The sequence below is a fragment of the Somniosus microcephalus genome, chromosome 26, assembly GCF_052327205.1.
Source record: "Somniosus microcephalus isolate GS21.2 chromosome 26, FLI_Smic_1.0, whole genome shotgun sequence".
Lineage (NCBI taxonomy): Eukaryota > Metazoa > Chordata > Chondrichthyes > Squaliformes > Somniosidae > Somniosus > Somniosus microcephalus.
Window position 1 is genome coordinate 41,468,818 of NC_141012.1, and position 27,113 is coordinate 41,495,930.

A 27,113-nucleotide genomic window follows, 5' to 3' on the forward strand; every position below is an offset into this window, starting at 1 on the left:
CTTTGTCTTTAGCACTACATACTTACACTTCACACTTTCCTTGGCAGTTTGATTATGCTTTCATCGTTTGGGAGAGGGGGATTGGGGACAAAGTCAGTGTTTGAATTGTAGCAGACTCCATTCCTGCATTTTTTTAAAATTGCAAATGCCTCCATTTAAGCAGGAAGACTTTATACACTGAAAATGTGAATACAAGATCGAAGCAGCAATCTTCTGATAATACATAAGCTTATTTTCAATTAGCAGAGATATTACTGTAAATATTCTCCACAACTGGAGAGATATTTAAAAAATGATTTTATTGAAGTCAATGAATTGCATTGATATATGTAAATCACAAATTGTCACATCTTAGACAAGTTATTGCACATAAAATGAAACCAGCAGCACAAATCAAAATACAGATCTATGCTTTACTCAAATTATTCTCATTTTATTTATTGGTCAGACTGAGACAGTCCAGGAAAAGGACATTTTAGTAATGTAACTGGTAGACCTCACGAAAAAATCTTTTCACATATAAATAAAACAAATATAAATAAAAAACAGCACCATACAAAAAAAATGAAAGAGCAGTGGACAGTTTAATTTGCCCTTTGTTATCCTAGATTTGATCACCCAGAAGATTTCACACCATTAGTTAGGTTGCTTTATTAATAGCTTAGCTGTTGTTGACAAGGGCACAGGGTTCTTTTACAAATTTACAGTGTAGCAGTAAGGCTAAGAGTGTGTGTGGACCTTGCAGTGAGGAAACTGCAGGAGGGCGACAACTGCCGTGTATATAAAAAGCAGAATGATACCTTCCCTCTCCCTTACCCACGTCCTCCCCCTGGCAAAATTATTAGGCTGATATTTACTCTGGGACAGCCTGTGAGGAGATTAAATTTACCTGGGGATACCTGGTCTTAGTTAATTATCAGCACATCTTCCCTCAACACTATCGTCCCCAACAAGCTGGCCACCAAACTCTTGGCCTGAACACTTCCCTCTGCAACTGGACCCTGGACTTCCTAACAAACAGACCCCAGTCTGTCAAATTAGGTAACCACACCTCCCCCCCACCCCCCTGACCATGAACACGGGGGCCCCACAAGGATGTGTGCTGAGCCCCCTCCTCTACTCCCTCTTCACCCACGATTGTGTGGCTGTTCATGGTTCTAACACCATCATCAAGTTTGCGGATGATACCACAGTAGGCCAGATCACCAACAACGATGAGTCAGCCTACAGGGAGGAGGTCCAGCATCTCGTGAAGTGGTGTGCCGATAACAACCTGGCCCTGAACATCAAGAAAACCAAAGAAATCATTGTGGACTTCAGGAAGTCTAAAGGCGGAAGTCACACCCCCATCCACATCAATGGGGCTGTGGTGGAAAGGGTGGACAGCTTTAAGTTCCTCGGAGTCCACATCACAGAAGACCTCTCCTGGTCCCTCAATACCTCCTCTCTGGTGAAGAAGGCCCAGCAGCGCCTATATTTCCTAAGGAGGCTGAAGGGATGTAACCGGTCACCCCTGATCCTCTCTAACTTTTACCGCTGCACAATAGAGAGCATCCTGACAAACTGTATCACAGTATGGTATGGCAGCTGTGGCTACTATGACCGGAAAGCCCTGCAGCGGGTAGTCAAAACTGCCCAACGCATTACCGGCACCCGGCTACCGACCATAGAGCACATATACCAGAAACGCTGTCTACGGAGGTCACGGACCATCATCAAAGACCCTACCCACCCCAGCCACAGTCTGTTCACCCTCCCGCCATCTGGGAGACGCTACAGATGCATTCGCACCCGTACGACCAGATTTAGGAACAGCTTCTTTCCCAGGGCTGTCATCCTACTGAACTCCACAAATAAACTCTAAAGCCTGCACATCTGCCAATGCACTTTATTATGGTTATGTTTATGTTAATGTATTACAAGCCAAATGTATGTTGAATGTTTAAATGTCTTAATCTAAATGTACACTCTCGGGAGCCGCAAGCCTACATTTCGTTGTACTGCACTTGTGCACTAACAATGACAATAAAAGTTGATTTGATTTGATTTGAACAAAGACAGCTCCCCATGAGGGGCTCCATTTACAGCACCCAGTGAGAATAGGAAAAAAACAAAAAGGAAATGAACTGAAGTAATAGGAAACTGGACGACTTGAAATAATGACCCTTGCATTTGAAAGTTAAGTTGTCCTTTATTAAAACCTAGATTTAGCCAATTTATAAATCACCATTTTTTTTCTTCTTTAAAACGATCTCCTTTGGAGATATTTTTCAATTTTACCAAACCTATTCTCTTCAATTGGAGAATTCAGAAAAATGATTAAATATTAAAAAAAATCAATTTCTCCTACAATTAAATAAAAGCACAATAAAATAATTTATCAAACACAACACTTATTAAAAAGGCACTCATACATTTTCTGACCACATCTCTCGAGTCTTTTCAGTGAAGATTTACTGCCCGAGTAAATCCAGCTTCCCAGAGCAGGTGAATTATTTCCTGGCTGAATGCAAATGCACTGATGCGATTTTCTTCATTGAGGTACGATTTCTATAGTGTCCGTCCCAAGCATCGCATGAAGATAACACAGACTGCAGAGCTCTGGCATACACTGTGGGTTGGGGGGGGGAAGTGGAAGGAGACAAAAATGTGCACAAATATAGTGAAACCTGTCCTTTAGATCAGCTTGATTATACAGCTATCCTTTTGTAGGCACTTACTGGACTCAGATGTCTGAAACTGAACCCAAAATTGTGCAGAATGCATACTTGACTTAGAATGTCCCAGTAATCAACGATACATTATTGCTCTATTAGCCTGCAATAATGGGCAACCCTGTTAATCATGCACTGAGGGCATGGATCACACTGATAGCCAGTGCCTCTACAAAGCAGCTTTTCTAGCACCCAACAAGGACAATCAAGATGACACATTTTACAAGCACTTTTAAAAGCTGTAATCTAATTTTAGGGTGCAAATGTCTGTCATCGCAATAAAAGTGTGAAGTTTCTCATGAACCCCGTAGGAAAACAAACCCTCCGGACACAGAGGGATTCTGTGAAAGCGAAAAGGATCAATCGTTGATTGCTGGGGAATCTTGAGCACAAAGGATTCAGAAATTACAGCAATTTTAAGATCTCCAAAAGCTAAGGAACAGTTTAATGGCAAAATTTGACAGCTTCAGAAGGTTAATTGTTTGTTTGAACTGGTGTAAAGTTTAAAAAATGTATCACAACTTTTGGTTAATAGCTTAAGTTTCTGAACTCAGACAAGTGCAGTATAATAGTAGAAAATTAGCCTGCTGAAGCTAGGAGGAGACGACAGCAATAACCACCTACTACTGTCTCTAGAGGTGAACCTGGAGTATCCCAGAGAAAGGCACAACTGCTCACCAGGGCAGCAGCCAACGTACTACAGCTGGCGTTGTGAAACTTCCTCTCGGGTCGTAAAAGGGACTGCCTCAATACTGGAAGTTTACCAATATGTTTAAACAAGGATTGTAAAACTAACCTTGCTAAACCAAACTGTAATCTTGATTATCGAATATCACTATTATCGCAGTTATTGCTACAATGCTTAAGTTACTATTGTGTATTTATCAACTGAAGTTCTTCTGATTGATTTTTAAAATATCCAATTATTTTACTGTAGTCATTAATGCTTAGCTTTGTGCTGGTGTTGCATCATCATAAATGTTGTTAAATAAAGTAGTGCTAGTTAATAGTTCTGTGTGCAACTTCATCTTTCATGACTCCGGCAAGGAGTTAAGTTACAGTTCACGCAGTGCATACTATGATCTTGTTGTGATTGATTTGGTTTGTTAACTATTAATATAATTTGGACCAGGGAAGGTGTGATGGTCCAAAGAGGCAATTTAGGCACCTTATAAACCTTGAAAAGGTAGACCCCCTAAGCCAACCTTTCAACATGTAACTGTTAAGAAAATGGGGGTGGGGAATTAATCTGATACTTTTACTAATATAAATTACATATTGCATCCAGACATTCCAATATTTTGTATATTGTGCAAGGTTCAGCATCCATCGGTCTCACAAACCTTTGATCAGATAACTTTTGAGATCACTCGCAAGTATCCACTGTTCTATACCAAGTATTTAGAAGAAAGAAATATTGTTCCAATAGGTGTCATCGTCCAGTTTGTGTACCTTTAGGGTTTTTATAGAAGACACAGTTGTTTGCGCACTTGTCTGGATGGGAGTCCCAGAAATCGGTTCCACAACAGCAGAGTGGCGGCAGATCTGTATTTTGCAATTTAATCTTCTCCATCATCTGTGCTCTTAAGGCTTCTATATATCTGCAATAAATTAAAGATGGAAAAAAAGCTGAGTAGAAGCAGCTAGATTCACTCAGCCAAAAGAAAAACTGTAATCCATTATTAGTGATCATATGGATACAGTGCTCAACTCAAACTTGCCCAAAACTCAACTATATATTCAATTGTACGAATCAGTTTTGGCTGAAACCGGAGTTTTCTACCCTACTGCCATCATCTCATTAATTCAGGGCCAGTGAACAGCGTTGAACAGATGAGCAGTGCTGCTCAGCAGTCATCAGAGCTATGAACAGTTTATCAGTAGATAACTGATCAGTTGCTCAGCCTCTCCTCACAGATGCACAGGAGCGATAAAGCTGAAAACAACACAGAACACTGGAACGATATAGCAGGTCAGTCAGCATTTAAAATTGATAAAAAAACAATGTTTTGGGTGAATACCCTGAAGGGTCACTATCTGAAACACTATTTGATTCCTTCAATTTTCAGATGTTGACAGGCCTGTTGAGCTTCTGTTTTCTGTTTTTATTTCAGCTATACAAGAGAAGATATTGAAAAAACTCTTTAAAACCACTATATAAATTTTTCACGAAGAGAATTTTAACCACCAACTCTCATTAATTAAAGCCTCTTTCCAGCACCACAACCATGCTTATACACAGACCCACCCCCCCCCCCCCCCCCCCACCAGCAAGCTTAAAGTAACAGCATGAAACACCGCAATACAATTAAAAAGTACTCGAGTGTGCATAGGAGAACATTTTCACCGCTAGTTCAGTGAATTCTTGATAAGCGAATAAAAGTGGAGGCCGATTCTCAACAGCTGATACACAAGACCAACGTGAATTCAACAGGTCTCATACTACCTTGAGGCAAAGCCCATTAGTCCCAAATTTCATGAACATATTGGAACCACTGTTAGAAGGGTAAGTGTGTGTTCTTGTAATTGACTCCTCACATCAATAGGAATCACAACATTGATTATCAGATGTCACAGATTTATTAGGTATACAGAAATTAACCATACACTTAATAGCAGTACTTAGATAAAAACCGTGCATGTTTAGTCGGAGGACTCTACGTGTTATAGTTCTGAGCTCAGTAAGCAGGCTGCAGACCTTTGAATCAAGTCTCTGTTTCAACACTCACTTTTTATACCTTTTTGTTACCACTTCTACATGACAATCCACACGTTTCTGCATTACCAAATACAACTCCATAGCAAGTGAATTTTAATAAGCTTCTACCCTTGCCCCCTTTAGTTTAGAAGAGTTATTTTTCTGTAGACCGGTACAACTCCCCTACATTGTTATCTTAGCAATAGTTTTGCTCTTGTTGCTATATTAACGAGCGAAACTTCTAACTATAAATATATACTATTCTATACCAATCTCCTGCTTCTGAAAAGGATGATGTAGTCACAGATGTTTTACTTCTGCAGAACTTATCAACTGATTGAAGTTCTCTGCAGTATTCACTGGAATGTATTTTAATTAGGTTTGTTGTCCGAACTGACCATTGCTTTATGGTCAGTCTTTATTCAACAGTTCAGTGGTTACTGCATCTAAATTGACTTGTACTTCCTCACAACAGGCAAAAGCTAAAGGTTACCATTACTACAATATAAAGAGAAATCAATAAGACTACAGGAAACTTTTTTTTTAAATCCGGCACGGACGGGACCGACGTGCCGGTTCATCAAAAATTCCAGATAACCGAAAGCTATAGTAAAAGATACGGAGCTGAGAGCTCCGTATAAAGCAACAAACCCTGGTTCAGAACAATGGCCACAAGTTGCAAGCGTCTCTGTAGCTTAGCAACAGCTGCAGCCACACCCTTGCACAGCAACAGATGGAGGAAGGCAAGTAATAAAAGTTATCTGAACCTACTCCTGAATTTTGCCGGTTAACCGAGATTTCCGGTTATTTAGGTGCCGGTAAATCGAAAGTTTCCTGTACAACATTAGCAGACTTCAGGACACTCTGATTCACCCTTTCCTTGTACTGTGACGGTCATTGAACTGATTAGGCAGGCCTGGATATCTCCAAAATCAGTTCTCTGACAAGAACACCTCGCAAGGCACCATCAGAAATATTTCTTTCAAACTATATACAAAGTGTATATCTTGCATTAATACAGAGGTACGATGTGAAGATTAATTTTACCACAGGGTTTATTTCCATCCCTTCTCTGCAGACCTATAAAACACCCTATGCCCTGTGAAAACCAGAATATGCAGCATACCTGGTACTCTCTCGGTTTCGTTGGGCTTTGTCTTTATCTGCTCTCTTCTGTTTTTCCTCTTCCTTCAACTGAGCAATCCTTCCACTTTCAATCACTCGCTCTCTCTGATGAGTTAGCTCAATCATCCTTTTCTCTTCCGCTTCCCTTAGTTTTTCCTTCTCCTCCTTAATTCTGAATAAAAAATTTAAAGAAACATGGGTACAGATTTGAGATTAAGACAAAGACTAAAGGTAGGGGTGGGTATAATGAGCATGAATAAGGTGAGCCAGTGTGAAACTCATGGTATTTACAGGCACTGCACACAGTCTGTAAGTAAACACAGACCCATTAATTTTTAATTTTGGTATATATTAAAATGCTTTGCTAGGCCAAAAGGTTTTTCGAAGTGAAATAAAGTTTGTGAATGTAACAGATTGACTTTCACTGATAAATGGGCATGGAATGTGCTTTACTAAAAGGCAGCAAACATTTGGTGAGCTTTCAAAAGAAACTGTTGGATTTGGAAGCTAGTAGACACTGATAGAACAAATGGGGGATAGTCATAGACAACAGAGATAAACAAACCCCCTTAGATTTGCAGACTTCGTGTCAACGAATAGGCCATAAGGTTGTAGAACAACTTTTGGTGGCTAAAGGGGAGGAGTCAAGCCTTTGGAGTTCCGAAATACAGGGTGCACGTGAAATGTGACCAAGTGGTTTACTGCCACTTCTGTAAACTTGAGTGAATGAATGGGTAACCACACAAGATACGAGTGTGAAAGTTTGACAGCTCAAACAACTTAGGTCGAACATTAAAGGAACATCGCACAATCTCTGAATGATTGATTGCCTGAAAAAGGCAAGAAAAACTATTAAAAAAGTGACTAAAAATATCGGTACTGCAGTCGGAAGGAGGGGCCTGGCTGATCATCTCAACTCGAAGAGCTACTGTAGTCGAAAGGAAGTGGCCTACAATCAACACTGGACTGATCATCTGTGGGTGGCTGTATGTATGATTTCTTGTAATATTATTGGTGCACTGTTCAAATAGTGGTTGGGGTTTTGAATCGGTCTTAGGGACAATAAAAGGTTAAAGGCAGAACACGTGTGTCTGGTGTAATTTCTCAGAAGTCTCAAGTCCGAACTCTCTAACCCGTTGGACGGGGCGAGGGGTAATTCTGCACGTCCTACAAGTCTAAGATCCGTCATCATTTTTTGTTTTCCCAAATCATTCACTGTGTGAAGAAATTGGTGAGACATTTCGACAACGTAATAAAATGCTTTATAAATGCAAGACTTTCTTTTATGGACTGCAGTACCTGGTTGTGACAAATTCATTAACATAAATAGCCCTTAGCAGGAGTCAAATGTTCAGTGGCAAATTCTAATGACTATAGCAGCATGACCAGCACTGGATTCAGTTTTCCAAGTTGAAGCAGCAATGAAGTTGCCGAGTTTCAGCACTCCCTCAACTAAATGCATCACTCACTTCGCTATCCTCTTCTCATGCTCTTGCTGGCGCCGTTGTTCTTTCACCTGCTCTCGTTCAATGTCCATGAATAGGCGACGGTACATCAAATATTGGTTACCACGCTGGGGGGAAAAAGATCAATCCAGAAATATATTTGTATTTTCTAGTACTCTAATTATCTGCAGGGTACATGAAGCTTGGTTACAAGACAAAACCAGGACTGCTGCAAATGGTTGCCCTTTTCAAAGTGTAACGTGCCAGCATATTAAACAGGTTCTCAGGCCATTTTCATGAATAGAAAGCATCTGCAGCACTGAGGTGGCTCAACATTATTTACTTAAACAAATGACAGCTGGTGTTTTGGCAGCTTATGCAGAACAGATCAACTTCTAGTCAGCTTGTAACCTGGTTTCTTTTTCTTGGATTTGTTTTATTTAGTAAAGAAAAAAATTCCAGTCAATTCCAACAGCCTATTTCAGCTGAGCGGAGTCCTCACTGGCTGTTTACACATGCACTTCCAGCTAGGGTCACTGGATACAATCAGAAACTGGAGCTCTGATCCTTGTCTAGCTCCAAGATTGCCAATTGAACAATTGTAGTAGCCCTACCACCACCTAGGCTCAGATTAACTAACTCAGCAGAGTGAGGATTGAAGCAGGGACCATTCTCTGCTTAGCTACTCACTGGATGAACTCTCAGCCATCAAGTGAGCACTTAAATATTTGCTAAAAACTTCATGTATGTATACGTCATACAAGAAAAAAAAAAGCAAACTTCAGGAGGCTGTCCCCTACACAACTGCAATAAAAATCCAAATACAGGAACCTTTCAATTTACCGGCACCTAAATAACCGGAAATCTCGGTTAACCGGCAAAATCCAGGAGTAGGTTCAGGTAAGTTTTATTACTTGCCTTCCTCCATCTGTTGCTGTGCAAGGGTGTGGCTGCAGCTGTTGCTAAGCTACAGAGACGCTTGGAACTTTTGGCCATTGTTCTGAACCTGTTGCTAAGCAACAGGGTTTGTTGCTTTATATGGAGCTCTCAGCTCCGTATCTTTTACTATAGCTTTCGGTTATCCGGAATTTTTGATGAACCGGCACCACGTTGGTCCCGGATAAAAAAAAGTTTCCTGTACCCTACGCCAAATTTTTCTGCAGTTGAAATTTTGTACTTGTCATATACCTTCCACTCTCAAGTCAACAGGGTGCAAGCTATTAGAAGGTATACAAGAATGGCCCAGTAGAGGCAACAACAGATTTTTGCTTTCCTCCCCCCCCACCATCCACCCTCCCAATAGTAAATGCAACCTTCCTTCTTCCCCTTCCATAAAAAAGTCAAACTGATGTATGAGATGGACCAAGAATATCTGTGGTCATCACCCCAGAGATTTTGTTTAACTCATCTCAAAGTGGAAAGAACTTACCTGTTTCTTACTCTCTTCCTGGTCCACACCAGGCCGCAGAATGAGTGCTGCCTTATAGTCAGTACTGAACCCTAGGCAGGAACCTGTGGGGTAGGGCTCGCGATAAAGTCGACTACAGGGCTGAAATAACAATTTATATACACAGAGAATTAGATCACAGTTTACAGTGAGAAACTCAATTAATAATACAAGGTTAGAAATTCATACAAATTTGATTCATTTGTGTACACATTTTAAACCTTTTTCGGGATATGCATCTTCAATTCTGCTTACTTTCCAATTCTTTTAATTTAAAAGTTGTTAGTCATAAATTATCTAACTGAAATTTTTAGCATTAAATTCCTATTTTGCTGTTATTTACATTACTTAATTCAAATTACTGGATCATTTGAAATATTAGTACAAAAAAAGGACTGAGTTGTCAACAAAAGGCCAAGATTTTTATGCTTCAATCAGGTTGTGACAGGATTAGTTTCAAAAAGATTCCATGAAATCATTTCAGTTAATTTTAAACAAATCACCAGCAAATTTTTTTTAACACAAGTATTTTTATATCCAATACTAATAGGTTTGTTAATATCTCAACCTGCATGTGAAGGTTTCATAAAACTTATCGGCAGCTTATTGTTTGAATAGTGCAAACTATGATAATTAGCATCCATCGCTTTTAGGGTTTAGGTACCACACGCTCTCAAAAATCAAGACACATTTTTTGAAAGTTTTCTATAAGTAGGAAAGTGCCGACGACACCATCGACGGAGAACTGACTTGGAGAAGTTTCTGAGTGTGATGGTGTAAGGTAGCAAAATTAAGGAAACCACTATATAGGGATAGGAAGTCAATTAAGAAATCTGGTTCAAATACAAGCATGTTTGTTAAACTGATTAATTTGTTTTGGAGTCACTGTCTACTCATGATCAGCATCTCTGCCTATTTGTAAACAGTCAGATAAGAAATTGTCACTTATGCCCAACCATTGGAAGATACTTGAAAACTATACAAATTCTGTTTAACAAGGTGAATTGAACAAGTTTCCACTTTCTGAACTCATTGAGCGCATTAAGAATTTCCGCATCGGCTTTAGCGCAGAAGCAGTGTAAAGCTCCTTATACAATATCTCAAAAATGTACCTCAACCCAAAAGCAGCTCCAACATACCAACGTAATAATTCCATTTCCCATTCTGTGGCCTACAGGAGTGACAGTGCTAACCCAGAACCAACAGGCGCTGAATCCTATCTGAGGTTGATAGCTTTTTGTTAACAAAAGGTATGAAGGGATCTAGGCCAAAGGCAGGTACATGGAGTTAGGTCGCAGATCAGCCATGATCTCACTGAATGGCAGAACAGGCTTGAGGGATGAATGGCCTCCTCCTGTTCCTATCTGAATTAATACCAGTTTTATGCTGTGGGCCAATTTGCATTAGTAACAGGACGAACATTGCCGGAACCCATTTCACGTCGATCAATGCAGCCAGCTGACAGACTTTCATTCCCATTAGTCTGGGCTGAATTAGATCCCAGGTCCCAGAAGTGACCAGTATGCCAACACAGACATACTGGATACTTATTGAAGCTCAAAATCAGTTTTTACTAAAATATTGGTACATAGTCATCTTAGCCAAGATCACATGGGTGAACTGATGTTGGTGACGTCGTTAAAATCAGTCAAGTGGTGGGATGTTGCACTAATTTCATGCAAGAGGGTTACATGGGAGGTATATAAGCCAGGGGACGGCAGTTCCAACACTTCATCATCCCTTAAAGTGACATTAGAAGATGACAGAGAAGGTCAACCTACCCAGCAGAATTCAAGATATTAAGCTCGAGATGCTGCAAGAATTTTGTTTAAGAAGAAACTTAAACTAGCAGAGGTGAAAAATTAGATTTAGATTCAGTTTGATACTAGAATGTTAAATCTGCAAGTGGTTTTAAAGAAACAGTATTGTGCACCTATTAAAATGTTAAATTGATTTTAAATCCAGTATTTACAGGAAACTCTCGATTTACCGGCACCTAAACAACCAGAAATCTCGGTTAACCGGCAAAATTCAGGAGTAGGTTCAGTTAAGTTTTTCTTCATATTAATGGCCGTTTCTTGATTCTTGGCTGTGTAATCGGGGGGTCCTGCACTTGTTGCTAAGCAACAGGGACGCTTGGTTTGTGGTCAGGCTTCTTGCACCTGTTGCTAAGCAACAGGGAAGCTTGGATTTGTTGCTGTGTACGGAGCTCTCGTACCTTTTAAACTATAACTCTCTGTAATCTGGACTTTTTGATAAACCGGCACCACGCCGGTCCCAGATTAAAAAAAAAAAGAGTTTCCTGTAGATGGATTCTGCTTCGCTGCTTGCTACAGCACAGTTTAGAACAATAATGTGGAAACCGAAGTCTAACCTTTTCATGTTCTAGTTCAGGCTGAAAAGTAACATGTTTCCCACCCATCAATTTCTGCGGCTGTTCCTGCAACTCTGCAGGCAGGTCATGCTGGCCTTCCAAACACGTGAAATCATCCGCGCTGTTTAGTTGTGCCTCTTTTCTGGATAATTGGTTCTGGAAAAGGAGAAAGTACCCTGAATCACTGACTTGGCTAGAAGGCCAACCTGCTGTCTTTTCAACCCCCTTACAAGATTCTTAACGCCACATAATTTATAAAGAACTTGGAAGCAGCTAACGAATCAGCATGGAAAACCAGTATCTGGAGCTGCAGCAGTGTAACCGATATAACAGTGTCCCATTGCTAAGAAATCATCGGCTGTAATGTCTCAATTCACTGAATTTTTTTAGATGATGAAATTTTAACACTGTTTATAATTATGTGAGCAAGCTGTGTGGTGCACTCCTTGTAGAACAGTTTGTAAAATGGAAGGACATGAGGAAGGTCACAGTTCAGTGTACGTTATGAACCAGGAACACCACAGAAGTTAACAAAGCTAAGTCATTATGATAAGTAGTAGCCAGTAATAATAGAACACAAGAAAGTATATCGACACCTTTCTTCGAAAGTCCATGTGCAATTTACCACAGGACACGAATAGCTACATGCAAGAATTCATAGATAGCAACACTGAAATTTTTCTCTAACTGGGCCTCTGACGCAGTCTCCAGGACGTTATGTACTACAACTCATTTAATTCAACCCTGACTGGTTACTTTGTAGATAACAGTGTCATGCTTCCAGCTAGACTGGACCTACAAGTGTTCCATTCACAACTCGATTATTCCTAGGTCTATACATATAATCTTCAATCCCACTCACCCACACATTTGTGTGAAATATCTCAGTACCTCTGAAATCAGGGTTGGGGGGGGGGGGGGGGGGGAAAAGAGAGGTATGAGGAGGAAAACAGCCAAGATTCTCATTCCAGGGCATTGTGCTATTTGTAATAAAAATCAAAAGCACTTTAAATGATGTGGAGATGCCGGTGTTGGACTGGGGTGGACAAATGTAAGAAGTCACACAACACCAGGTTATAGTCCAACAGCTTTATTTGAAATCACAGGTTTTTGGAGCGCTGCTCCTTCGTCAGGTGAAGTCACCTGACGAAGGAGCAGCGCTCCGAAAGCTTGTGATTTCAAATAAAGCTGTTGGACTATAACCTGGTGTTGTGTGACTTCTTACTTTTTTAAATAACACTCTTACAATTTCCCTATAAATAAGAGAAAATGTCACTGAGTGCTACATCCAGTAATCCCTGTTGAAAAGTGCATGGTGTGGATATTGTAGAAGAACAAGGTTGAGTTGTGCTGTGATCAAATAGCCTACTAACATTCACTGTCTAGACTCGCACATAACTAGCCACTTGGAAATGCTACTGGGACACTTTGAGCCAGGAGGTGGGACGAAAAATTTGTTTAAAAAAAAAAAAAAAAAAAAATCAAGTCGCAGAACACATTCCTGTTTGAATGCAGACTGAATTCCAACCATTGATTTCAGGTTTTTAGCTAAACCTGGTTTGAAAGTTAAGACAACCCTGCAGTTTCATAACGGAAAAGTGGGGTTAGTTCAATCACATGATGTAGTTGAGTCATGTGACTTTGATAGATTTTGCTGTAACACATTATGTAAATACTAAATTTATTTTCATTTCAAATGGACAGTTAAAATAATTTCACGTTAAAAATTAAATGGCTTAATACTTTGATTCCTAACTAAATAAACAAAATTTTATTATGCATTGACTTCAAAAAGTTTGCTTGTAACGCCACGCTATTGGTCTCCCATTACAGCATTTTACTGTCAGGGGTCAAGGAGTCAAATCTTTACTCACACCATATTTTAAATCATAGTCAAAATATTCAGCAATATAGTCCTGCAATGCATTCTAATTTTGATCAAGTACTGTGTTATTTTCTCAGAAAGTAATCAGAATTGCAGTGTATATAGTGCAGCTTCCAGCACTTGTGTGACTTAAAGCATTGGAGACCATCATCAACCAAGACCACCATTTTGCAGCATCCGATTGACCTCCACTAAATATCAATAGAAATGCAAAAGAGCTTTTAATGTACAACTAAAGCTGCTGCTTAATGGAAACACACGACATTCAATTACTAGAACTTATGGAGATGAATGGATGCTTGAGCAAATGTTCACTAAAATATTCCAGTAGCAATGCACAAAATGTATTGAAACTACTCCCCTATTTCTCCTGGGTATGTTTTTGAAAAAAAACTTTCATAGGTGTACATCATTGTAGAACTTAGAAAGGGGAGCAAATGTGTACACTAGATTTTTGATCACTTGATTTGTTTTTACCCACACAAAAATGGATGCTTGAGCTCTAAATATTACCGTAAGAACGCTGTTCTTTCAGCTGTGAAATCAACTAAGATTGATGGAATTGAAAGTCTATTTCCCTACTGTGGAGGTCTTAAGTGAAATGAGATTAGGGCAGACTGGCTCCTTGTGGACACAGGTCACAATACATAACTACCCAATTTATCACTAAATTAGCAGTCCGAGATTGGTAAAACAGAATGGAATCTTTCTGGATTTTTCTTAATGATAAAGAGAAGCATAAAAACTCAGATTGAGAGATGGGGGTAGGAAATCACAACTACCAAATCAGTTCAGAAACAATTTCTGCCTGCCCTAACAGTAGATTTTTGATTTCTCAGACTTTAAGACCAGTTACATTACCAATAGAAACATAACTCACATCTCTTGTTGGAGCTACCCTCCAGATTCCTCCTGGAAGTGCTGAGCACAAGTCCACTTCTGGTACTGTCTGACATGATGCAAGCCTTTGCCGAGCCTGTTTTGTAACTTTGCTGAGCTAAAGAAACCAGAATTGTTAGTACTAGGCTCCAAAGAATGATTTTTGCACTGAAGTACACACAAATATAAACATAGCTCACAAGCAACACTTCGAGTTCTGAGTTATCCTCACTTGATGGGATTTGATCTTTTATTCGTTCACGGGATGTGGGCGTCGCTGGCAAGACCGGCATTTATTGCCCATCCCCAATTGCCCTCGAGAAGGTGGTGGTGAGCCGCCACCTTGAACTGCTGCAGTCCTTGTGGTGAAGGTACTCCCACAGTGCTGACTTTAGCACAACCGAGTGGCTTGGCATGTCATTTCAGAGGCAACCACATTGTGGGTCTGGAGTCACATATAAGCCAGGCCAGGTTTCCTTCCCTGAAGAACATTAGTGAACCAGTTGGGTTTTTACGACAATCATGGTCACCATTACCGATACTAGCTTTTTAATTCCAGATTTATTTAATTAACTGAATTTTAAATTTCCCCAGCGGCTGTGGTGGGATTTGAACTCACGTCTCCGGATTATTCGTCCAGGCCTCTGGGTTACGGATCCAGTAACATAAGCACTATGCTACCGTTCTACAGATGTGCCTATAGATCCCTGCAGAGCACATTTCCAAGCTCAGTTGATCCATCAAGGGGATCCATTGAGACGCACATGGCTGTCCAGAAATGGAGACACAAAATAAACTAACCAGTCCCTTCTTCTACAATTCCTCGTCACAGATCAACTGGCAAGCAAATACCTGGAGAGAGAAAGTCACCTGTATGTGTTTTCATTTGGCGAGTGGAGATAAACGCTTTAAAAAAAAAAAAGGATAAAATATATATGCCTTGCAGTTTCTTTTAAAAAGGGTGGAATGCAATTTAAATTACTGCACATTCACATTGGTGTGGGTCTGGAGTCACATATCGACCAGACCAGGTACGGACAGCAGATTGCCTTCCCTAAAAGGATATTAGTGAACCAGTTGGGTTTTTCCGACAAGTTTCATGGTCTTTCATTTCAGTGGAGTAATATAAATTAGCTTGTTATTGACATATATTACAACACAGGATCAAATAGTTATGTATTTTCTGGCTTAGACTCGTTTCCTCAAATATACTTTCAGTTATAGGTCATCTAACAAGGCACTGGTCAAATATTTCCTGTTAAATTTAGTTTTCGGTCATTGAAACTACAGAACATTTGGAAATCTAGTGGGATGCCTGCAAGTTACTCTAATTCACTGAATACAAAATGAGCCAATTTGTTTAGTATAAAAAAGGCTAATCCTATTCAGAATACATTTTCAGATAAACCACGTCAATGACTCAATTGTCACATGGATTAATATGCACACATAATAGTTAATATTTGGCAGGCAATGTAATCTAAATGTAGTCAAAAGGCCAAGATTCAGTGGATGAATCACTGAACAAAAGAAACGGATCACTAGTGAAAGTGATCCTGGTGTTCGCTTGCAGCGGTTGTAACTTGGAACTCCAGGTCTTTCACACAAAGAAAATCTAAACTTCAGCATTATTGTTTCACTGCTAAAGGCAAGATTTTATGCTGTTCTTGCTGCAGTCCTTGTTTCACAAAGATACTACCTGCTACTGTAGACAAGCAATTAACATAATAGCATGTATTTCATGAATTATTCAGTGGTGCTTACCATTTGAATATTAGAATGGGCTTTAGCTACCGTTTCTACAATGGAACTCAGCACAGAAATCAGACTCAAGTGTACAAGATGGGGGAAATCCGTTCAGAGATGAAGCATGATTTAATAATTCAAAGAATGAAATGGGACAAGTCATAGCAGACCCATTTCTCAGATCAAATATAAATTTCCCTTCATACTCACAAAGCATTTTTATACAACTTCTTTGTGACATTTTGTGAAATGCATTTCAGAACAGTTGTGATGCACTCCCTTAGTGCAAGAAAAGCAGTTTACAGGCTTGCTACTGAATATTGTCAATCTTCAGCTAAAGATTGCTTAAACCTGGTTATAATAGTGGGTCCTCGATGAAACAGAAACAGAAACAGAAACCCCACAGTGCAGATAGAGGCCATTTCGGCCCATCAAGCCTGCACCGACACATATCCCACCCGATCCCCGTAACCCCTATACCAACACATAGCCCACCCTATCCCCGTAACCCCACGTATTTAATCCCCCTAACACTAAGGGTCAATTTACCATAGCCAATCAACCTAACCCGCACATCTTTGGACTGTGGGAGGAAACCGGAGCACCCGGAGGAAACCCACGCAAACACGGGGAGAATGTGCAAACTCCACACAGACAGTCACCCGAGGCCGGATTCGAACCCGGGTCCCTGGCACTGAGGCAACAGTGCTAACCACTATGCCACCGTGCTGCCCAAGTCCAAGTAATGACACCATGTCTCAATTACTATCTTATGTTTATAGGGTCATGACATGGGAAACCGTTAGTTGACTGTGTTTCTGCCTTCCTGTGGCATGAGACAGAAAGAATGATTGATGTGCGAGCCCAAAAGGTAGGAAGTGGCTCATGGTCCTGCAAGAATTAATGGGTGATTATAATATAATTTAAGTCTCAACTTATATACATGTTAGAACGTTCTTGGAGCAAGACTGGACCACTCAAGTGTTATCACAGGTCCCTTCAAGGGTGATCGCCTCGAAATCTTGTCAGTGTTAAGCTTTGCCAGGTTGTATCTCAACGTCTTATTTAATATATTATAATTGTACTCTTGTATTTTACCATCTTTATTACTTATATAGTAACTTCTTAATAAAGCTCTTACATTGGAAAACACCCTCCAGTCTCTTTGTCCAAGGGACCAAACCTTACATAAATTACACACACTTAGATACTATTGCACAGATGCATGGAGAAATACGGCAGACTATTTCTGTGGAGCATCTGCAATTAGTAGTAGGCTCAGACAGAATTATTGAAGAAATAGTGAAACACTGTGCTAGACTTGGAACTCAATTTTTTATGGATTTTATGCTCATAAAAGTAATTACATTTTAGTGCTGGGTAATGGAAGGACGCATACTCATTGCACTAGTTTGAAATTCTAGTTCCAATCTGGCACATTGACATAGTAGGATTTCATGATGTGCAATTTTCCATCTTGTCACTAGAAGTGCTGGTCTCAAACTGTTGCTTTGATCTGAAGATGAAATAGCTTTGAAGAAATACCAGCTGCTGTTTTAAGTATCTCTGGGATATGCTCACCTTCCGGGCTTGGTCGCTGAATACATCTCCGTCTTCCTCCTCGTCATTGCCTAGCCCCTGAGCATACACCCACCTTGAGCTTGGGCTAAAAATAGCAAACCCCTCATTACTACCACGAAACATGCAAGTGTTTTGATTTGGAGTGAGATGTTCAGCTGAAGCAGAGGATTGTTTGATCACACGGTCATCCCTTTCAACCTAAACAGAAACAGCAATAAGAAGGTAGGTAAAGTGGTATGTACAACTAGACTATTATGCCTCTACAGTGTACTTAAAGTAGAGTGCAAAACAGCTTATAATCTTACATTTGCTATTTTTGACTTTTGATCAAACTGAAAATCTGATCTTCATGCAAGAGTCATAGTACAGCACACCACTTAACGTGCAATACATGGAGCATTGTGGCTATCCTGACTTGCACCACATATTCAAGAAATCCCAACCAATGGGACATTTGCAGCAAAGCATTGTGTGAACAGGAATTGGTGTCTGATGTCTCAATGTGATGAGTTGCAGCATGGTTAACATGTTTTTTTTCCTCTGGTATTGATGCACTAGAATACTTAACACAGCAATGAAAATAGTATGACAGAAATTATGCCACGATACTGGATTTATATAACACACCCATCATTTTTTCTCATGGCAATGTTCCAACAGCTCGGCAATATGTAATATGCCAGTAAGACAGCGGCTGTTAAAACAGAATTGGATCGACTCAGCGTAGTGTAATCTCAACCAGGAAAAGCTCTCAGTCAAATTAGTTCGGTGCTGCACTTTGCTCCGAAACTATTTTTATACACATTAGTGTGGGTCTGTATTTTTTTTAAACCTTAAGGGTTGTTCATGTTTAAGTTACTTCCAGGATACTGAACACTGCTGAGTCCATCAATGGAGGGTCTATGCGTGTAGAGAAAATAAGCTTGATGGCACAGGAGCAGAGTGAGCCTTGCTACATGCTACCATAGCCGCTCATTCTCTAGCAGGTAGTTAAGATACATGTGCACATCCTGCTCGGAGACTCTAAAGCTGGGCCACAGTACAAGAACTCATACTTTGCCAGTGGCATAAGTGGACTTAGAGTCATAGAGTTTTACAGCACAGAAAGAGGCCCTTCGGCCCATCGTGTCCGCGCCGCCCATCCATCCCTGTCCTGTCTAATCCCATTTTCCAGCATTTGGTCCATAGCCTTGTATGCAATGGCATTTCAAGTGCTCATCCAAATGCTTCTTGAATGTTGAGGGTTCCTGCCTCTACCACCCTTTCAGGCAGTGAGTTCCAGATTCCAACCACCCTCTGGGTGAAAAAGTTCCTCCTCAAATCCCCTCTAAATCTCCTGCCCCTTACCCTGAATCTATGCCCCCTTGTTATTGACCCCCCTACTAAGGGGAAAAGTTCCTCTTTATCTACCCTATCTATGCCCCTCATCATTTTGTACACCTCAATCAGGTCCCCCCTCAGTCTTCTTTGCTCCAAGGAAAACAACCCCAGCCGGTTTAGTCTTTCTTCATAGCTGAGGCGCTCCATCCCAGGTAACATCCTGGTGAATCTTCTCTGCACCCTCTCCAAAGCAATCACATCCTTCCTATAGTGAGGCGACCAGAGCTGCACACAGTACTCCAGCTGTGGCCTCACCAGCGTTTTGTACAGCTCCATCATAACCTCCCTGCTCTTATATTCTATGCCTCGGCTAATGAAGGCAAGTATCCCATATGCCTTTTTAACCACCTTGTCTACCTGTTCCGCTGCCTTCAGAGATCTATGTACATGTACACCAAGGTCCCTCTGACCCTCTGTACTTCCTAGGGTCCTACCACTCATTGTGTATTCCCTTACCTTATTTGTCCGTCCAAAATGCATCACCTCGCACTTTTCAGGGTTAAATTCCATTTGCCACTTTTCCGCCCATCTGACCAACCCCGTTTATATCGTCCTGTAGCCTGAGGCTTTCCTCCTCGCAATTTACCACCCCACCAATTTTCGTGTCATCTGCGAACTTACTGATCATACCTTTTACATTCTCATCCAAATCATTTATGTAGATCACAAACAACAAGGGACCCAGCACCGATCCCTGAGGTACCCCACTGGACACAGGCTTCCAGTCACAAAAGCAACCTTCGACCATCACCCTCTGCCCCCTGCCACTCAGCCAGTTTAGGATCCAACGCGCCAAGGCACCCTGGATCCCATGGGCTCTTACCTTCTTGACCAGTCTCCTATGCGGGACTTTGTCAAAAGCTTTACTGAAGTCCATGTAAACCACATCCACAGCATTTCCCTCATCCACCCCCCTAGTCACCCCCTCGAAAAATTCAATCAGATTTGTCAGACATGATTTACCCTTGACAAAGCCATGCTGACTAGCCCCGATTAATCCTTGCCTCTCCAAGTGGAGACTAATTTTGTCCCTCAGAATTTTTTCCAATAATTTCCCTACCACAGATGTTAGGCTCACTGGCCTGTAATTCCCTGGTTTATCCCTGCTACCCTTCTTGTATAATGGTACTACATTAGCTGTTCTCCAGTCCTCTGGTACATCCCCTGTGGCCAGAGAGGTTCTGAAAATTTGTGTCAGAGCCCCTGCAATCTCCTCCTTTACCTCCCACAGCAGCCTGGGATACATCTCGTCCGGGCCTGGGGATTTATCCACTTTTTGGCCTGCTAAAACCGCTAGCACCTCCTCCCTCTCGATGCTAATATGTTCAAGTATGTCACAGTCCCCTTGCCCGATTTCTATGTCTGCATCGTCTTTCTCCATAGTGAACACAGATGCAAAAAATTCATTTAAAACCCCGCCTACATCCTCTGGCTCTACACACAGATTGCCACTTTGGTCCCTAATGGGCCCTACCCTTTCCCTGGTTATCCTCTTGCCCTTAATATACTTATAAAACATCTTAGGATTTTCCTTTATTTTGCTCGCCAGTGTTATTTCATGGCCCCTCCTCGCCCTCCTAATTTCTTTTTTAAGTATGCCCCTGCACTTTTTATACTCTTCTAGGGCTTCTTCCGTCCTTAGTCTTTTGTAACTGCCAAAAGCCCCCCTTTTATTTCTAATGCATTTTTGTATATCCCTTGTCATCCAAGGTTCCCTTTGCTTGTTGGTCCCACCCTTGACCTTTACAGGAACATGTTGGCGTTGTACTCTCGCTATTTCCCTTCTGAAAGTCTCCCACTGTCTTGATGTGGATTTTCCTATAAGTAGCTGCTCCCAGTCCACTTTGGCCAGATCCTGCCTTATCATATTAAAATCAGCCTTCCCCCAATTTAGAACCCTTATTTCCGGGCCGTCTTTGTCTTTTTCCATGACCACCTTAAATCTCACCGAATTATGGTCACTGGTGATAAGTGGAGATAATCATAAAAAGAATTAAAAGGAAACATTGGAAAAAATGTCTTTACACACAGTCTGTGGTCAGAACGTGGAATTCTGCACCACACCCCATTGTTGGAGTGGAGTCCACCAATTCTTTTTAAAGGGCATCACTTGCTTGAAAAACATGAAGAAAAACATTGACAGATTTAACATATTGCTGCCCTGTAACAGTCTATGTTTCTATGTGTTAAATTATCAAGTAAAAGGTTGATATAATTTGACCTACAAAAGAATCCAAGATAGGCAGCCTGTCAGAATGGTAAAGGTTAATGCAGTACCAACGTCTCTAGATGACACTTGTACAATACTTTACCACATTTACAAAGCAGGCTAAAGAAACAATAGTTGCAGGTCAGCCTTTACAACATTTTATTTCTTTGAATCCAAAAGACGACTATGCATGCATTGTGATAGCAAACAGTATAAAGATAAAGTATAGCTAGTGTTTTATCACAAACAATTCAATGGATTAACAGTCTGCTTCATACCAGAGTTCATTCCCTCCATCATTGGAGAAATGTAGCGAAACGGTTAGTGCTGTACAGGAACAGCCCCATAAAAGTTGAGAGCTACAGCAAGACATTCTTGTTTAAGAGCAATTAATACTCCCTGGAAAGAACTGCAGGGAAACACGTGCAAGATAATGGCTACATCCAAATTATATCTCCAATGACTAATGAGAGAAATAGTACAAGCTAAAAATTGCAAAAAATCTAACTTATAAATCGAGTCAGATTTAGGCAGATACTGTTTTTAATCCACTAAATATCGAAAGACAGAGTACCATAAGGTGCATATTAAGGAGGAATGTGTATCTGTTTAATAAGTTCTTTTACAGTTCCTTACTGCTTCACAAGATCGCTGCTGTTGCTGCTTTTTGCGTATTCGGGCATACTCGCTCACACGGTGCTTCACCTCATCTTGAAAATGCTTCAAATGCTCCACTTTTGCCCTATGGATTTCCTTTAGTTGCTCATCCACTTCAAGAGCTGAAATCTAAAGATAAAGAGATTACCTTAAACGGAATACTGCTGAAAGAAAGTCAATTCCACTGCAGTTATTACAAGCACAGACCCAAGCTCTTTCAATGGCTAGTAGCAAAACTTTAAATATTTCAAAGAAAATGAGAGATTATGGTCACACAGTGGTGCAATGTTGAAAGTGATATGGGAATTTGCGTAAAAATGCTTTTCTTTAAAAAGGCGCACAGAAGCAATCAGCTCACAGCTGCAGTATTTGGGTGAAAAATTCTTGAAATTAGGGTTAGGAAAAACAGCGATATACTGGGACAGCACTTTTAATGCTGAATCTAATTTTCTAAAGCAGCAAACAACTGGGTGGAGGCGTCACTCTAAATAATGCAGGAATAAATCAATGATTTCAGGGCTCCATTTTACTCAAGAACTGCAAGTGCAAATTTATGTCTCTGACTGCTGGAATTCAAAAACTTATTTACATGAAAAAAAAATCTTATTTGGCACTTGTAAAGGGCTAGCCTAGTACAGGAAACTTTCTGGTATCCAGCACCGACGGGACCGAGCTGGTGCCGTAACATCAAAACTGCCGTAGAAACCAGCGCTAATGTTAAAACATACGGAGCTTTTGAGCTCCGTGTGAATCAACAAACCCTGTTGCTTAGCAACAGCTTCAAAACAGTCGGCCGCAGCTTAAAAGCGTCTCTGTAGCTAAGCAACAGCTTCAGCTAGACCTTGCAGAGCCTGACTGGAAAAAAAAAGCAACGAGAAGTAAAAAAAAACTTATAGGAAACGGCTCCTGAATTTTGTCGGTAGATAGAGCTTTCCGGACATTTAACCTCCGGTTAAACGGAAGTTTCCTGTACATGTGGGCTTTTGAGCAAGGTTCTTCCAAGCCCATGCTGAAAACACACCAATTCTTCAGAGGTTAAAATGGGATTTCAGAATTAATTTTTTTTTTAAAGTTAGTACATCAAGAAGTCCAGAGCCCGTTATAGCAACAAGCAGGAACAGGACAGCGAGGAATTGACGTGGGTAACCATTCAGTTCCCCAAAGCTATTACTGCCCCAGTTCCACACACAACAGAAGCTTTAGAAATATATGCATTCAGAGCTCTGGGACATTGCATTTCTTATTTTGAAAATGACTGCATTTCTACATAGTCAGTGTTTTCGCCCTTTGAAGGAAGTACAATGAGCATTTTTTCCAAGATATATTGTAGACTGTATATAAATGCAAGTTGCTGATTTAGCAAATTTCTAAAAAAAAAATTCAAGTATGCCAAAGTTTACTTTTGAATATTCAGCATTAAAGATGTTCCCCAGATCATTCCTACAAATAAATCACTGCAAAATACAGGTAAAGCATTGCTATTTCCCTACTAAGCTTTTCACTGTAGGAATACTGCAACTGGATCACAATAATATTGCAAATAATGGTATGGATGATTTTAAAACTTTGATCCTATGGCAGCTCACTGGGTGATTGCACCATCTAATGTGAAACTACCTCCACAGACCAGGTACGCCTCAGGCTTGATCTGCAATCTGAGATGTTAGCGGATCTCAGCAGCACAAGTGCTACAATTGGACTCAATCTGGGCTAGATAGAGGAGGGAAAATCATCCAGGGTCCAACTCCTCATTGTTACCAGTGACTCCTGAAAAACACAGATATGTGAACAAGAAGAAAAAACAGGATCTGGCTTGACTGTGATGCCCCCAGTTGAATAGCCTTCTGACTGTCTAGGCTTGCACATAAAGAGCCAAGGGAGATGGTACAGGAAACTTTGAGATATCCGGCACCGACGGGACCGAGCTGTTGCCGATCTATCAAAACTGCCAGACATACCAGCGTTAATGTTGAAGCATATGGAGGTTTGCAGCTCCGTATCTGGCAACAAACACTATTGCTTAGCAACAGCTTCTAAACAGTCGCTGGCCGTACCTTAGAAGCATCTCTGTAGCTTAGCAACAGCTTCAGAGAGACTTTGCAGAGCCTGACTGTTGAAAAAAAAAGCCACGAGAAGAAAAAAACCCTAACAAAACGGCTCCTGATTTCTGCCGGTAGATCGAGGTTTCCGGACATACAACCTCCGGATAAACCAAAGTTTCCTGTATTTGGATATCGTGTCGATTTGGCAATCAGCCAAAATGAGCACTTTATCTAACTACATCGAACAGAGCACTCTAACTGAGCTCAAGTCTCGGAGGGCGGTTTGAGTCACAATACGATTAATATATAGATTGAAAATATACACTATTTAAAGTTGAGAACTGTGCAGTTAAATGAAATCAAAGCCCTCTTTGGTAAAGGTACACCTGAGAGACGACAACGGTCATCAGTAGCCAGAGCGTCCCCTTAGGAACCACTGTATATAGGCGGCAGTCTCTGTGAAAGAGCATTCCCTGGAGCATTGCAAAGATCACTTTAGGCTCCAAGAAATTTCCGGCGGCAGTGAAGCTCAAGTAGTAAATTTTTTTTAAAGTGCATTTTAAGCAACACAATCAACATGTCATAAGTACTACAAGCAGCTATACAAATACAGCTTTTAATGGAATGCAGGTTTGACATTTAGAAATTGAGCATTACAAGTGGATTCCACAGTACAGGAAACTTTGTGCTATCCGGCACCGACGGGACCGAGCTGTTGCCGTCCCATCAAAACTGCCGGACAAACCAGCGCTAATGTTGAAACATACGGAGATTTTGAGCTCCGTATCTGGCAACAAACCCTGTTGCAGCTTCTAAACAGTCGGCCGTACCTTGCAAGCGTCTCTGTAGCTTAGCTTCAGCGAGACCTTACAGAGCCTGACTGGTGAAAAAAAAGCAACGAAAAGAAAAAAAACCTAATGAAATGGCTCCTGATTTTTGCCGGTGGCTCGAGCATTCCGGACAGTTAACCTCCGGATAAACCAAAGTTTCCTGTACCCCAGTACATCAGCATTTTCAGGAAAGATGGGGAGAAAACTGGGAGGGCTGGAGAAGGAAGAAAATCTTAGATTATAAATAAAATACCACAGTCAGCCATGCAGTGTGGTAAATATTGCCGTCCATGACTTCATCATTCATGAGTTAGCTGGTCAGTCTCACACAGACATGCCCTCTATTTGTCTGATAAAGCTAAAGTGGAGATTTAAGATATATCTTTTACCTAGAGGACAGTGGGGAGGAGGGGTCTCAAGTCACATTAGAAATTTGTGCATAGTAAATGTTTACATTACACAACCAAATAGTCCAACTTGTAAATATCACACCCAATGGAGACTGAACTTTAAATTTAAGATGTATCATCAATAAAAGGCTACATTCCTGATCTAATTTTATTGTTATTTATTGAAACTATAGCAGATCATTTCAATTATAGGCAAAAAAAAGAGAGAAATCTATGTCCCTACAATTTCCTCTTCCAAAATAAAATAACTTATTTGCTGGACAGATGCTAACATTTGGTGTTATGATAGAACCGTTATAAAAATAAGTTGTTCTTTTTATATCCATAAGCTGCTTGCAGTGTACGAGACTAATGTTCAGTTAATACTTCTGAAAGTTGGCCATTAAAAATACAAAAGCAGAGGCTCAATACAACATACAATTGCAAAAGAATTCTGGTATCAGAGACAGAATGATCAAGAGTAAAGAGACCAGGTAGCCAAACCTCTTGTGGGGGAATTGCTAGACTCCATAGTTAAGGATAGGGTGACTGAACACCTCAAAAATGTTCAGTTGATGAGAGATTTATAAAAGGTAGGTCATGCCTGACAAACCTGATTGAATTTTTTGCAGAGGTGACTAAAGTAGTGGACAGGGGAAAGTCTATGGATGTTATTTATATGGACGTCCAGAAGGCATTTGATAAAGTCCCTCACAAGAGACAGTTATCTACAGTAGAAGCCCATGGAATTGAGGGCAAATTATTGACCTGGTTAGGAAATTGGCTGAGCGGCAGGAGACAGAGTAGGGGTAATGGGCAGGTACTCTAATTGGCAGGATGTGACTAGTGGTGTCCCGCAGGGATCTGTGTTGGGGGCTCAACTATTCACAGTATTTATTAACGACTTAGATGATGGGATAGAAAGTCATATATCCAAATTTGCCGATGACACAAAGATATGCGGTGTTGTAGGCAGTGTAGATGAAAGCATAAAATTACAAAGATTACTAAAATTGATAGATTAAGTGAATGGGCAAAACTGTGGCAAATGGATTTCAATGTAGGCCAATGCGAGGTCGTCTACTTTGGACCTAAAAAGGATAGAACCGGGTACTTTCTAAATGGTGAAAAGCTAGAAACAGTGGCGGTCCAAAGAGACTTGGGGGTTCAGGTACATAGATCATTAAAATGTCATGAACAGGTACAGAAAATAATCAAAAAGGCTAATGGAATGCTGGTCTTTATATCTAGAGGACTGGAGTACAAGGGGGTAGAAGTTATGCTGCAGCTATACAAAACCCTGGTTAGACCACACCTGGAGCACTGTGAGCAGTTCTGGGCACCACACCTTATATTGGCCTTGGAGGGAGTGCAGTGTGGGTTTACCAGAATGATACCTGGACTTTAAGGGTTAAGTTATGAGGAAAGATTACACAAAGTAGGGTTGTATTCCCTGGAATTTAGAAGGTTAAGGAGTGATCTGATCAAAGTTTTCAGGCTATTAAGGGGAACAGATAGGGTAGATAGAAACTATTTTCACTGATTGAGGATTCTAGGACTTGGGGGCATAGTCTAAAAATTAGAGCCAGACCTTTCAGGAGTGAAATTAGGAAACACTTCTACACACAAAGAGCAGTAGGAGTTTGGAACTCTCTTCCGCAAATGACGATTGATGCTAGATCAACTGTAAATGTTAAATCGGAGATCGATAG

General features: G+C 40.7%; 1 protein-coding gene across 2 annotated transcripts in view; it reads right to left on the minus strand.

Moving 5' to 3' along the window:
* Positions 1-280: 280 nt before the first annotated feature.
* The window catches only part of ccdc15 (coiled-coil domain containing 15), a 33,643-nt gene continuing 6,810 nt past the window's right edge, over positions 281-27,113 (minus strand). Inside the window, exons 2-10 of one of the 2 annotated variants that reach the window (XM_085968094.1) lie at positions 22,120-22,269; positions 17,895-18,092; positions 14,569-14,685; positions 11,804-11,959; positions 9,412-9,531; positions 8,007-8,110; positions 6,539-6,709; positions 4,167-4,315; positions 281-2,611 (exon numbers count right to left, since the gene is read on the minus strand). In XM_085968094.1, coding sequence (XP_085824220.1) covers positions 2,493-2,611; positions 4,167-4,315; positions 6,539-6,709; positions 8,007-8,110; positions 9,412-9,531; positions 11,804-11,959; positions 14,569-14,685; positions 17,895-18,092; positions 22,120-22,269 — 1,284 coding nt within the window. In that variant the 3' untranslated portion in view covers positions 281-2,492. The remainder of the gene's footprint in view (positions 2,612-4,166; positions 4,316-6,538; positions 6,710-8,006; positions 8,111-9,411; positions 9,532-11,803; positions 11,960-14,568; positions 14,686-17,894; positions 18,093-22,119; positions 22,270-27,113) is intronic. The other variant, XM_085968095.1, reaches the window with a different exon arrangement.